The sequence below is a fragment of the Dryobates pubescens genome, chromosome 25 (assembly GCF_014839835.1).
Source record: "Dryobates pubescens isolate bDryPub1 chromosome 25, bDryPub1.pri, whole genome shotgun sequence".
NCBI classification, from domain to species: domain Eukaryota; kingdom Metazoa; phylum Chordata; class Aves; order Piciformes; family Picidae; genus Dryobates; species Dryobates pubescens.
In genome coordinates, this window is record NC_071636.1 from 8,279,736 (window position 1) to 8,294,556 (window position 14,821).

At 45.0% G+C, this 14,821-nt stretch overlaps 1 protein-coding gene across 3 annotated transcripts; it reads right to left on the reverse strand.

Moving 5' to 3' along the window:
* Window positions 1-588: 588 nt before the first annotated feature.
* Window positions 589-14,380, reverse strand: CDK2AP1 (cyclin dependent kinase 2 associated protein 1). Of its 3 annotated transcripts, none has more exons than XM_009909567.2 (4): window positions 14,003-14,380; window positions 4,335-4,441; window positions 3,371-3,497; window positions 589-702 (listed from the first exon to the last, which is right to left on the reverse strand). In XM_009909567.2, exons 1-4 carry the CDS (start codon window positions 14,208-14,210, stop codon window positions 635-637), a joined length of 510 nt encoding a protein of 169 aa, XP_009907869.1. In that variant the 5' UTR covers window positions 14,211-14,380; the 3' UTR covers window positions 589-634. The 3 variants fall into 3 exon arrangements, with proteins under 3 accessions (XP_009907869.1, XP_009907871.1, XP_054028875.1); XM_009909569.2 differs by lacking the exon at window positions 14,003-14,380 and adding an exon at window positions 12,396-12,483; XM_054172900.1 differs by lacking the exon at window positions 14,003-14,380 and adding an exon at window positions 11,546-12,352.
* Between the last annotated feature and the right edge of the window lie 441 nt (window positions 14,381-14,821).

A 14,821-nucleotide genomic window follows, 5' to 3' on the forward strand; every position in this document is an offset into this window, starting at 1 on the left:
AGGACCTTGTTTTTATTTAATAGGTTTCCCTATTTTCCATATAACTCATGCACTTTAAATGGACTTCAAAGCACTAACAGTCATGCAAATGTTTATGCAAAAACGAACAAAACAGGAAAAATAAGAGAAGGGGAAGGTTATTTCTAAGCAGGGTCTATGCTGTATGAGAAATTGTGATTTAGCAGACTACTAGGTACAGCATGCTATTTTGCACTTATTAAACAAATCCTCAGAGCTTATGTCAAACCTTGAAAGATTGACAGTTTGGGGTTAAGTGAATATAGTCAAAGAAAAAAAAAATCAAACAAAAAACCAACACAATGAGGCTGTGGCTGGATAAGTAGAGAACTGAAATATAGCCTGGGAGAGAGAGAGCATTCCTCTGCATGCAGGTCAGGTTTCATGTCTTAAGAAATGTTTTAGGGAGTTTTAACATCTTTACAAAATGCAAACCCTCAGTAAATTGAAAACCCCTTGCTTTCTCATTGTTAACTATACATTTTTGTAAGGGCTAAACAAGAAAAGTCAAACATTCAAAATAAAGGAATTTGTCTGAATGTTTCAAGAGTCAAAAAGAATAAGTGTTACTTTTTCTTCATTAAGAGATGGAAAATCTTGCAACTGAATGAGCGGGCTAGGATCTCGCATTGCGTTCCGTCTCAGCCAAGCATTCACGAACTAAGCCTCTAGCATGGATAATGCCTGCAAAAGAATTGGACTTATTTTAAATCATCTGGTTTGGTCACACTTGCAATGACAGTCCAAAGAAAGGTTTATGTCCCTCACTTCCCCAACATCAGCTCCTTCTGAACAAGTTCTCTTTCCCAAACTGATGTTGTGAATTGAAAAGGGACTAAACCAGGAATCAGAACATGGTCAGAGTTGTAGGTCTGCAGTCACAGGTACATTTTTGTGCAGTGGAGAACTGTGAAATCACAGCCTTAACAAAAAGGGAAAAAACAGAATCACCTTTCCTACTTGTGAGTTGTTTTGCTACAGTAGAGTGAAAAACAAAAGTGATTTCAGTAGTCATTTTACCAAACTCCAGAAAGCGTATACCTTCAGATAGTTCTCTGAGAGGATGCATCAAAATCCAAGCCTTCATAATACTGCTTTAAACCCCAGTTGTGTCTCTTGTAAGAGTAAGAAGAAATTTTTTATAGTGTGCAAAAAGTTCCACTGGCTCAGCTCCCAGTGTAAATCACCACTTTACATGCTGCAGTATCTACTCTCATCAGATAGACATAATGTGGAATTTTCCACTACAAGTCCTGTTGTCTTGGGTTCCAGCAATCTGGACCTTGATTCTTAATCCTGGAACTAATCTAGATTCATGTTCACAGAGCTTGAGAAAGAAAAGAGCTTGAGGTAGATTTTAAAAGGAAGGACAGACAGACTTGTCTGCAGCAAACAAGACTGTGTTTTACTGACGGGACAAGACAGAAAGCATTTCTCTGCTCGGTCGTGCTCCTTAACAAGGTGGAGAGAGGACAATAAGGCAATAGGTGAGGTTTCATCTCTATGTAGAGATAATGGATTCTGTTTCTAGAAGACTGCTGGCCCATACCGCAGCAACAGCCTTTTCATCCAGAGAGTGCTGACTTGGGACTTGACACATGCAAGGCTTTGCAGAGGGTTAAATTGATACAGACAAGTAAAGCTGCATCCTGCAGCTGTGGGATACAGAAATGTGTACTCAGAGTGGTGCGTTAGACCTGGATCCAGTGGCAGGATGCCCACTTTATGCAGCAGAACTACCCTGAATTATGTAGAACACTGGGAATTTCGCCAATTTTAGAGGTCAGTAGCCTCTGTGCTTAGGAGCAGGTGGAGCTGGGGACAGGGACTTTATTGAGGAATAACCTTCACATGGCTGTGGAGGCTGCTGTCATCTGGTTACCCTCAATCAACTCTGCTCTCAGGCTTGCACATGCTCCTTCAGCCATCACTCCCCCAAAATGGCAAGAGAGGTATGTTTGTGACCAAAAGATGGCAGCAAAAGGCATTTGGGATTCTTTGCAGCACTGTCGAGCCACAGTGGCAGCTTTCAATCTTAAACCTGTGTTAGGTAACCTACTCATTGCAAGAAGCAGCAAAACAACTCTTCCTCACCAAACTGGACCATTCAGTTCAGAGGAGGTCTGCATCTTTCCTGGTCTCTCTCTCAAGTTGTCCCCATTAGCCTATTGCCATTCATGATCTATTAATACTGACTCAGGCAATGCAATAAAGAGAGACTCCAGCAACATTGATTTTAGCTGGGCCAGATTCCACTTACCACTCATCAGCAGACTTTATTGCATCCTTTCCCAGAACAGCTACTACTCATTTTATTGCATGTCACTGCAGATATATTACTCTTCCATAATGGTTGAGCCTTAAATAAAGCTTTGTAGTCTTGGGTAAATGTAAGGGGGATTTGCAAGGTGGTGAAGTTAGTCTGTTACAATAACATTCCCATTCTGGGTTGAACGTGTATGCCAAACACAGCACAATGACCAAGGAAAGGGAGGAAAAAGGTAACTACATTATGCTGGAAAAGGACAGAACTGCCAGCACAACAGTTGTGAATGGCCTTTCAGGGTCATTTCAGGAGCTGGAGCAGTGGAATGTCCCTCTGCTTCTTCAGAAATATGCCTTGCCTGTCCCCTGCAGAGGACAATGTCAAGCTGATGTCAGCAGTGGGACATCCAGGGGTTTCTTTTACACTGCAAGGAAAGAGCATTTATTACCCCTTTTAGCTGACAAAGCAAAGCTGGAGGGCCCTTATCAGCCAGGCCTAAAAGCTTCTATGTTCCTTACTTGTAGACTAATAACGACATCCACTTGACTATGGAGAGGAAGAACTTGTATGTTTGACATCTCAGTCTGAAGAGCCTGACAACCATTTGGGGTTTTTGTAGCTCTTCTCTCTCCAACAGCCTTAGAGTGAATTACCACAATGTAGTTTTTCTTTAGGCAAAATACATGTTAGTGAAGACTCTTGGGTCAAGTAGATGGGTGATGTATATGAGAAGAAGAAAACAATGTTTGGCTGTATATTTTGGAGACTGGGGAGAAAAGGAAATTGAAAGGGTAAGTAAATCACCTGGAACCTGAAAGAACATATCCATTACACACATTGAGGGCTCTAAAATATGGTTTGAAGCATTGACTGAAATCCCCTTTGTGCACATGAAACATTTTGTCACTGGTTTATCTGTCAAAGGCAGCATGAACAGAGTATCCCAAGGTTTCAGTTGCTTGTTAATTCACCCAGCTCAAGACAGCTGTCTCCATACAAAAGAAACAGTTGTCTTGAAGCTGCACACAATTAGTTAGTGAACAAAGTGTACAGGACACAATTATTTTTAATAAATGTAAACCTTACCTCTTTTTAGCCTCTCCATCGCACTTTTACTCCCAGCATATGTGGGTCTAATCTCTTTTCCTAGTTCTTCTATGATAGCTAGAAGTTCTGCATATTTGCTCTGCGGTACTTGGCTGCTGCTGGTACCCTGCAGTTGCAAGTAGATTAATCTCACTCAAATACTGCTCAAAACAATTACAACAAACAGCAACTGAAAAACAATGGAGAACTACAAATAGCTCAGGAAGCTACTTTTTTTTCTTTTTTTTTTAAATCAAATGTCAGGTTCTTTATATAAACTTGATTTTGTGTTTTGACACAATGGTACAGGCCCTTCAAAACCTGGGATCATCTGGGAGGATGCAGCTGCAAGACTGGGACCTTAGGGGAAGCAGAAGTTTAAACAGTTCTGCAAGAACAGCAAACTGGGAACTGCTTAATTTAATTCCATTCCTGTTTTTTCAATGTTTGGGTGTGTATTTTGTGGAGAAATTAACTAGGCAGGGAGAGTGAGAAGCAAATAAAACGAACCTGCCCAGATCATAAAGGAGATCTTAATAGGTTAAATACATTTCACAGAAAGCTGACCACCAGATCCCTGAAGCAGCCCATGAACTGTCTGTGACACATTTCGTCAGACTAAATTTTAGAGCATAAATCTGGCAAAGGGAAACAGCATAAAAATACTCATTTTTAAACAAATAGTTTTAAAATATGTTAGAACCCTTATTATCAGAACATAAGATGTGTTTCACTGTGACTCACATGGGATGGGACTAACAGTTAATTAGTAACCAATCTCACTCAGCACTGCTTAGCCTAATTTGATCCCCACCACATGTGCGATGAATCAGTCTGCCATTTGGGTTTGATTTCAAATCTTGGTGGGAGGGAGGAATACCTCGGATTACAGCCACAATCCACACCACTCTGCAAAGGCAAGGTCAGTGATCTGATTAAAGAAAAACAACAAGCAGAGCTGTACCTGCATCCCTTGTGTATAGCCTAGAGAAGGGGGTCCATAGTCATTTATAAGCTGTCGATATTGCGCAGATGTTGCCATACTCGTGGAAGGAGAGTGAACACTCCCAGCTGTAGAGAGAAAGGAGAAATTAATTAGTCTGTTATATTCAGACACATTTTAATCAATTCTTTCTAAAGCTGCAACCTCTCACCTTTGTCTGAGCTCACTCATGACATTTCAGAATCACACTATTTGCTAGGAAGAGAATGGTTAAATAAGTGTTTATTTGCTGTACATTTGAAAATCGTACTGCCTGAAACATTATGAGTGTAAATTGTTTTGCCTCAAAGTGAAAGAGTGCAGCATGACAGGTTGATCTGCATAGGCAAACTGTAAATATTAAGGAGCCCTATTTTTGCCTATATACATTCCACATGGGTGAGTCTTATGCACTGTGCTATTTTTACTTTTTCGGTGCAAGTTATCTGAAAGTAATTTTGCAACTCAAAGTGTCATCACATGGTCAATGCAAGCTACCCTCAGTACTATTTTCAGCCAATGCCAAAAGTGTTCTTAGGGAGCAGTCAGTTGAGGTATATCAGATCTGCTGCTCATCTGAGATCAGAGGCGAGGAGTGCTACTATTATCCTTCTTTGTGTGATACCAAATATTTTTAGCCAGTCAAGTTGTGCTGTGTTAAGTTAAACCAAAGGAAAAATAACATCACCTTGGGTTATGGATACTTTTTGTAAAGTTATAAAAGAGTATATTCAGATCTACAGGGGTTTGAGTCAGCTTGCAGTTACAGAAACAGACTATAATTGATTAACTGCTCCAGAAACTAACAATCAAAACAATTCTTCCCCTTGCCCTGCAACAGTAAGAATCTGGGTTTGAGAAAAAACTTTCAGATTGTTCTTAGGGGACTTAATTCCCAAGAGTGCTAGAGCACCTGCTGGTTCTAAACTCAGGACTGAGGGAGCATTACACCATTCCACTTGCTCACTCTTGCAGATGAAGTAAGTGCTGCTGCATCCACTGCTGCTGTTTCTTTGCCTGCAGGCACAGACACAGACTGCCTGCTGTCTGGAAAAATCTTCCCCTTTACTAACTTCTTTGCTGAAATTTCCCAACTGTCTTTCATTTGAGGAACAGATCTCATTTACCAGCCTTCATTTAAATCTAAATTAAACTGATGGTAGAAGTCACTGGGGCTCAGAACTACGTAAATCTCTAGTTTTGCTTCAAAGTTGCAAATTATTTAATTCATATGTCCCCTTGCTACAAAAAGAAAGAGCCAGCAGTTACACTGTAAAAAGCACTGCTGCACACAGTGAAACAGACTCCTGTCTCCAGTTGGGAATCTTTCCACTTCAGAATTAATCACAGAATCACTGTGGTGTTGCCTTCATTACAAGAAAGGAGTATGGTTTTAATATTTACTAGTTACCCAGATGTGAAATCCTAAAAAAGGCAAGTGGGGCTGGTCACTAGAGCATCTTTAAAAAAGCAAAGTTTTTCTTTAAATAAACTGCCAAACGTTATGGCATTACAGCCTGCATTTCCGTCTGGAGGATTTCACATGGAGCTAGTTGTCACATTTTGCTACAGCATAGTAAAACCCAAAAACCATAAACAACACAGAGTACGGTGAAGGAACACCACAGCTGTCACTTGTTCTCTCAATTAGTTCTTCACCTTATCTGCTCAAAATGCTGACACAGTTGCAAGATTTCTGTGTGTACAACCTAGTCAAGGTTTCAGGTCCAGAAGGCTGAATTTCAAGTTCCCAAACATGACACAACAGCAAACCAAGTCCTCCAAGGACTTCAAAATGCTTCAAAAACATTAATGAGCCCCTTGTGCTGCAAGGTAAAAAGCTTTAATTACCTCAATTAAGCGAGAAAGACTTAAATGATTTTTCCTGATGTAAAATAAAACAAAAGAGCCATCCTGCAAAGACTTGTTCCTGAACTGTTTGTGCAAGCAGTCACAGGCAAGAGCTCCAAACTGGTTCCGAATTAAGCCAAGGACTCTGATGACCAGGCTCAGGACTCCTGCTCTACCCACTGAGCAAACCTTAGCTGCAGCCCATGTTAAACAAAAAACCCACTGTGTTGGTTAATGCTAGTATAGTCACAGATAAATTTGTGATGGTTGCAGATTCTGTTGATTGACGCATTGACACGTGCTTGCTCTGTAGGAAACAACAGAGTATGTCTAGATAAGGAAGAAACCCTCCTAGAAATATGATGTGCCAAGACAAAGCAGCGAATGCAGGGGCTGACCGAGAAAGTTTCACAGATGTGAAAGCCAGCAGCATGCGGCGTTGCAGTGGACAGGAGTTGGTCTCAGCATGAGGGCTGGAATCCAGCAGTGACTCAGTCAACAGTGAATGACAAAAACAAACAAAAACTTTCAGTAGGCAACTCTGAGTAAGAAGCTGCCGCCGGAGTGGGAGCATCGCTCCCAATTGGAATTAGCAGTCAGATCAGCAGAGCTGCGTCGCTCCGGCAGCCAAGGGTGCTGTATTGTCTCCCGTACCCACCACATATGCAGAGCTGCGCTGCAGACACTAGAGGCCATCGCTGAGTACGGCATGCCCTGCCAAATGACAGATCGTGGTAACCATGGTGAGTTTACCCGTTTCTTTGCAGTCTGCATCAAAAATGTAATAAGACATAATGCCATGCGCCGACCACTTTATCAGCAGCAGCAGGCCCAGAGAACAAAGAAAAGGATTTGACTTGGCTATAGTACCAGCCTCCATACACCCATGTCAGAAGTTGTGCCAGTCAAACTCAGCTGAGGGGGGGAAAGAATGAAAAATCCTTGATTTCACCTCAATTTAATATGATGCAATCATGAAAATGAAATTAATTGTGGGGACATTAGTATCTCACAGGGGAACGGACCTTGAGCTTTTTGACCCATCACTTTGTATATTAGTGTCAAGGAGAGGCCCTGGGTCTTGGATAACTATTACTCAATTAACCCAAAATGCACCTGCATATCTGAACATCCAGTGTATTCAGATTTCTAAAACAATTTAAAAAAACAACAACAACAAAAAAAGTCTCACAGTCAATATGCAGTCAAAAATCAGTGTCACAATTAGGTACTCACTTGAGAATTTAAAAAAAAATGGAGGGGGGGGTCTAAATTGACGCTTGCTCTCTCCTGTTAAAATGACAATGGAGACAAGACAGTTAAGAACTGACAGAATCTAAAAGGGACTGTGCTTGGTACTGAAATTAAGTGGCACTCTTTATCGTAGCCCAAACTGTCGTAGTGCTTGCTGCTGTTTAAAAACAAAATTAATATACACACTTTCCACCATCCACTTTCCTAATTAAATGTACACAAAACCTTTTATAGACCCGTTTATTCTTGTGCCAACGTCTTTTATTTCTGTGTTCAAACAGAAGACTGCCAGAAGCGTTTTCCCCACAAAAATATAGTGATTTTCCTGTTAATCAATATTAATCTTCATTAATTGAGTGGGGGCTCTCTAACAATGCAGCAAACTAAAATGAGATTTTTGTGTCAAAATCTTTTCCTTCCAGCAGTCTCTCTGAGCCCATATTGACACAAGAGAGACAAAGGATCTACAATCAATCTTTTTTTTTTTTTCTCTAAACTCCCACTGACCAGGAATTTTCCCATTAATTTCTGATAGGTTTGTAAGGAATCCCTTCAGCTCCTTTGCTGGCTCCAAGCCTTATCAGTGATACCAATTTGCTGCTCTAAGTTTTAAATCCTAATTCTATTACTGCTGGTTGATGGAAAAATAACTGGAAAAGCAGCTTACTGTGCACCCTGAAGGAAGCAGTGGGATCAGGAATGCTGGGGTAGTCTTCCGTGATCTGATCCCAGCAGATGCTATGGCATTTACACAGCTCATCTGCTGGTTTACTCTCACAAACAGCAAAGTAAAATAAGGAATAATTACTGAAATCACCAAGTTACTCCTGTAGAACTAACTTAGACAAGTCAAGAGTCAGCTCCATTGAATACATGTTTTCTACTGCCCTGTGCTTTGTAAGGTTCCATCAAACTGCATAGGTAAACTACTGCCATTTTACAAACTCTTTGTACACACAAACATGAGAGCTTGCAAGAACCTGTAGCCTGGAGTTTATTGAAGGTACATGGTACAGTCTTTGGGATCTCACTACTTCTACCTCTGTTTCACAGTCTCTTCAAGCTGAAGTTGCCTGCAACAGAAAGGCTGCTGCCATTTAGATGGCTAGTAGTCATCACCTCTTCATATAGAGCCCAGTGCTGGAGCCCACTGCCACACAACTAGAGAACATTCCTCATCTGCTCCAGATGATGGCAGTTTGATTCCTGACAGCATGAAGTATGAGACAAGCAGGCTGGAATATTTTAAGTGAGAGGATATAACTTCAGACGGTGTAAACCAGACGACTTTGCAACCAGCTACATGAGAAAAGTTCATGTGAGCTGCTCTGCCAATCTACATTGCAAGGGAAGTATCTTCCAGCACAGGGGAGAGATAACAGCTTCAAGTAGCACAGCCATTTCTGCAGCGAGCATCTGAACACAACCTGAATCACAGCTGTAGTGTTTTGGCTGACTGCAAAAAATATTTGATTCCTTAGCCCCTGATGCACTCAGGTTTAAGTTCAACAAGAACTACTTGCCTTCCATGGGACACCACATGCATGTCTATACAAGCAGATCTACTGCACAGCCAAGCCACACACTGAACCCCAGATGAGTTGCCAACCCTGAGCAAGCACAGGCAGCCCCCATTTCCCCCCAACCTTCCAATAAATTTCTTCATTTAAAATAATGGACCTTGTTCTCATTTGCACGAAACTTTCCTTATAGCCCTGCCCGTGAAATTTTTATTTTCACCCACTCTTTCCTCCTTAAACAGCTCTTGTGGTAGAAACAGACCTTTCTTTGAATAAAACTATTTCCTTTAAAAAAAAAAAAAATCAGTGTGCACACACATAAATATGTTCTCAAGAACTGGGACATTCTTTATCGTAGCAGCCAGAGGCCTTGCTCTTTTGATCTGTCACACTCCAGGCCTTTCCTCTAGTACCCTCATTCTATTTAATCTTTCCATGTGGATAACGGTCATGTTTTATGTCTCCTCTTCCCACCTCCCTGCCTTTTTTTTTTTTTAAGCAGAAAAACAAGAGTCACTTGGACTCCCCACCATCCTTCTTTCCTAGTTTAAGACAGGCTATTTCTATGCCAGCAAGTTATGAGGCGAAAGGAAAGGATCAAAAGATGAAAGCATTTATACACGTACACCACATGTAGCTGGGGTGAGGGCATATGTTTAAAGATTAGATTTTAGTCTGGTCCCTCAGACTAAGGTATTATGGGTATGATCCATAGCTGTCTGTTCTTTGGTTTTCACCCTTGTGTTCTCATTAAAAGCACAAAGTAAGTATCAGTGCTGCACAACTGCAGCAGAGTTTCTACTTTATTTTTATCCAAAAGTTAGCATGAACCAAAATCACCCTGCAACTCAGCCAGCATATGATGGGTGGGGACGATGAGATTTGCTGACTGTGAAAACCATACCAGTACTCTGAAGCTAAACATGCAGGTAGACAAAGCAAAAAATGCCAGTTTACTAAATGTCCAAACAAGTCCACTTGAAAATTGCTAACTCTGAAACATGTTTAGTGTGCTTCTTACTTCACATGGACTTCGGGAGATCAGAGAACCAGCTTGAATCAGAGCAGGGAGTATACTTCCTAGAAATTATCCCCTCTGCTAAGGCAAAAACACTTAACTCTCTACTCTGCCTACAAACAATATTGTTTCCAGCCCTCCCACTCCAAAACCAGCTTCTCAATATGGACAATACCAAACATGAGCTGTCTCTGTAAAGGGAGACAAGCAAGCCATTTGCTCATGCAAGGCTGCACTGCAGTCTTAATATACAGAACAGTCTGGGGTGCTTGTATCATTTATCAGGACTGAATGAAATTGGTCTTTCCAGTTGCAAGTTACTGCCCCAGTTAGGGAAATTCTCTTTCTTTCACCTCTCAGTGAGAATTTGCACCTTTTCACCAAGAAACTTCTGGTTGCTGTGAGGTGTGGCAGGTGCACTGACAGACTGCTGGTCCTTAGCTGCAGCAGTACCTATTGTACAGGTCACCACTTGTTCATGTGGCGCCAAGACTCAGCTCCTTCTCTTGTCACAGTCTGATGGAATTTGTTTTCCCAGATACAAGTTTTCAAACTTTATTACAGGAACAAGGTTTTGTCTTGAAACCTGCTATTCCTGAAAGAATTAGAATAAAGCCAAGGAAAATCTTACGCTGTTTCTGCTTGCTTCCAAGTCTCAAAACTACTTTTCTTTGACCTGTGCATAATCTGAACAAAACAGGAATGCTGGTGAATGTTCACAGAAACAGAAAACTCACGGAAACAAAGGGAAAGACAAACTACAGACCAGTTCACAGATGGTGTAAATCTTTCTGGTTCCACTGAAGTCAATGGAGATACTCTGCTCCAGCTCATCTCAGATTGGCAGCTGGCTCTCTTGCAGAGAAAGAGAGTTAAACGATATGAAGCACAAGACAGATGAGGAGGAAACTACTTTGCAGGATTCAGTATGATAAGCAAGAAAATACAGACTGACAGCCCAGTGTGCTGCACACAGGGGCCTAATTCCCAGAGCACAGCCCCTCCAAGAAGGAGACTGATAATTTGGATAAAACCCTGGGACAGATGTCACCACTGACCTGGGCAAAGAGGAAGAGGAGCAGGCACCAAATTCTGCTGTGACAACATATTCTCCTTCCCTCAGCCTGGTGTAAGTAAGGCAGAGGAGTCAGCACCCAGATGCTTCCAGCATCCTGAGTCACTTGTGGAAGCAGCTGTATTTTCCTCACCCACAGTCATCCCCAGATCTGCTGACAACCCACAGAAGCTTCCTCCCTATATTTCTCCCCCACTCCCTAAGCAGCTCCTCTCCCTCAGGACTTCAGTTGCGGTTTCTGAGTCCCAAACACACTCCCATGCAAAGAACAGAAGGCAGTCACCCACCAACCGCAACTGCTTCACCTCATCCATCCCCTGAGAGCAGTTTAATCACAATTTTGCAGACTGGCCACTCTCAGCCTAAACTTGAGAGGAGTTAGCTCTGCACCAAGGACGCAGCTCCAGAGCTGAGTCGACACTGTTTCCAAATACTCCTGCACCAGAAGCCCTGCACTGCAGGGAAGCAGCATTACCTCCCAGAGGAAAATCCCTGTGAGATCCACAGCTGGCCAGAGCCCTCCGTCGGCCGAGACCAAAATATTCAGCATTCATACAGAGAGGCTTCTGCAGGGCTGATTTCAGGCCAAAAGGGACAGATTTCCTGTTTTCCTCTCCTCTGCAGGATGGGGCGGGAGGGGTGGTCCTTCACCCCAGGTTTGGAAGCAAACCTAGGATTTATCCTCCTATCTGGGGGGCATTTAATTTAAGCACAATAGAGAAGCAGTCTCCTTCAAGTCAGAATTAAGCTCCAGAAAGGAGGGGGCCATTTGCAGTCATATCACTCTGAATGCGATATGTGCAACTGCAAGGACTGCTTTGTCTAACTCCCTTGGCCTTAGGCCACGGTGCTGGCAATACCACTAGCTAGAGGAAGAGCTGGTGCGTGAGGATAATGGCAGAAGACAGGGAGGAAAGAGAGAGCCCATTTTGGATTCAGGGGAGGACGCTCGTTCATTGAAAAGATTCTGGGGGTGTTGAGGATGATCCGAACTCAGAAGAGAGGACAACTTAGACAGGAATAGTTCCAGCATGACAGCAAACTGCTGCTAACTTGCCCTTACGAGGGAAAAAAAGGAGAGTGAGGAGGGAAAGATAAAAAACTGCATGAAGGAATCTAAACGCCGGATTGCAGCCAGAGCGTTCAGGAGCACACAGGCACGGCAGCAAGAGGACTGGAGACAGAAACTTCACCACTCAGCTCGCATTGTGAGCGGCATGTCTGACCCAGGATTCTGCAGCCCTCGCTAGCAAAGCAGCCAGACTCGGAACCCCCCCATAGCATGACCTAATCCCCACCCCTCACCCACCACCGCAAAATACCACCTTTGTTTTCCCTGCAATTTTACGGCTGTTCCGGAGAGCAAGGCACAGGTTCTCGTGGGAGCCGACAAGAGAACGGTTTCCCTTGCTGGGCTTTGTTTTGTGTTGGGTTTGGTTTTTTTTTTCGCTCCGGTGACACTTCTGCTTTTTGTCAAAAAATCCTTAGCACATCCCCTGCTTCCTGACCCCTCTGCAGAGCAGTGCTGGGACCCACGGTGCTCCGCACACAGAACTCAGCCCCACCGAGCTCAGCTCCACACAGGATCGAAGTGTCTGAGGCACAGGGACCTCGGTTCATCCACCGGCTGGTGACGATTCCTTGCAGTAAAATAAGACTGCTGCTCTCCGGTAGCTAGGATAGAGGTGCATCTTGTTGATCCTTCTCGTTCATCAATCTCCCAGGATTTCAACCGCAAACGGAGCTGCAAAAACCAGCCAGGCAAATTTCCCTCCCTCCTAAATCCAGCTGCAAAACTTTCCCTTCTCAAAAAAAAAAAAAAAAAAAAGAGCCAGATTTCTGGCTGCGGATGGTTTGATGCCAACCCTGCTTGCTGGAACTGTGGGGAAGGGAGGCAGGAATATTAGTTTTAAGTCAGAATCATCTGCTCCATCTTGGTTCTGTTTAATACACAGATTATTACCGAGATCCCTTCCAAATATCCCACAGTGAAGCTATTGCCGCTGCGGCTTTGTTCAAACTGCACCGATTTACACACTCCCTGAGACGGGATCCCACTTTTAGCGCAAACACCTCGGCACCAAAGCAAACAGCCGCCCGCTGCTACCTTAGGAAATCGGGGGGGCGGGCGAGGGGGGAGCGGACAAAAAAATAGCTGGGGAATGTGGAGGTAAAATAAGAAAAAAAAGTTAATGCCATCAAGGAAACTTTTTAGAGAGGAAAGTTGGAAAGAATCCTGTACAGATACAAGGAATAGGAATGTTTTTTAAAAAGAGCTTTTATAACAAAATAAAGAACTGCTGCTCCCCATTCCTAAAATCCAGGGAGCGAGAAGGCTCGTCCGCCCGGGCTGCTCCGCGTAGGCCGAGGGAGCGGGGACCCAAGGTCCCCCCTGAGGCGCTGGCGCACCCCCTCCGGTGGCAGAGCGGCCGTGGTCAGGGTCCCGGTCGCCTCGTCGGCCTGAGGAGCGCGGGCCGGAGCGGCCCCTCCGCCTGAGGAGAGCGGCTCGGTGGCCGCGCGCGGGAGGCGAGGCGAGGCGCGGCGCGGTGCGAGCGGCACTTGCGGCGTCCCGCCAGCAGCGGTCCTCGCTGAGACGCCGGCGGAATATTCCTGATCCAGATCAATCAGCCGCCCCGGGGAGCCGAGCATGGAGGAAACCCGGCGGCCGGAGCCCCGGAGCGGTAGCGGCGGCGGCAGTGCGGGGCCGGGCCGGCGGGCACGGAGCCCCCGTGGAGGGGGCGGCGCGGTGCAGGGCTCCCGGCGCCGGCCGGCGGGTGCTGGTAATGGCGGCGCGGAGCCGCTGCCCCGCCATACCGGAGTGGGCAAAAAAAAAAACTCGAGTCTGGGGCTTCCCCCCAGGTGCCGGTGCGGCACCACGGCGACCCGCCTCACGCCTCCCAAACTTGCCACCCAGTTGCCGCTGCGGACTTACCCGGGTTGAGGGGAGTCCCGGGGATGTGGGCGTTCAAGTTGGGCTTGTAAGACATTCCCAGAGACATGGCCAGCGGGAGGAGGAGAAGCGTCCTGAAATTCAGTGAAGCGTCTCCGTGTCTCCCAGACACTTTGGGTTGTTTACAGCAGTAGCAGCACCGGCAAATATGGCCGTCAGTTATATTGACACCCACAATGCAATATATCATCCATACATCATGAAGAGACGCGGATCCAAAAACTTTGGGGGAGAGGAGGCAGCCACCCTCTGCGGCGGCCCGGCGCCCCGCGCACCTCGGCGCGAAGGGGGCGCGGCGGCGGGGGGTGCCGCGGCCATCCCCTCACAGACAATGGAGCTCCCCTCAGGGACGCCGCCGTGAGAGGAGCCGGGCGGGGACGGGAGCGGGGGGGGGAGGGCGGGAGAGCGGGCGGTGGGGAGCCCGGCGACGGCGAGAGAAGAAGGGGGGCTGTTTTAATTAACTTCGGAAAGTTTTGGCACAACTTCTCATTTAAATCGACTCTTCCCGTGGCGGGCAGCGGGGGGGCCGCGGCCAGCAGCCCCTGTCAGGGGAGAAAGGCTGGCGCGTCCCTCAGGGTGGCCCAACTGCCGCTGCCTTCCCGCCTTCCCCCTCACTTCAGATCACCTCTGATTTTTTTCGTCCTCTCCCCCCGCTAATTTCGATAGAAAATACCTGTTGATAATTTTAGAATCTTTTTTTCTTTTTTCCCTAAATGCCGCCAAGGAAAAATCTTTTTTTCTTTTTTCCCTTTCAAACCACTCTTTCTCTCCACTTGGAGACTGAAGAGCAATGTAGATTGC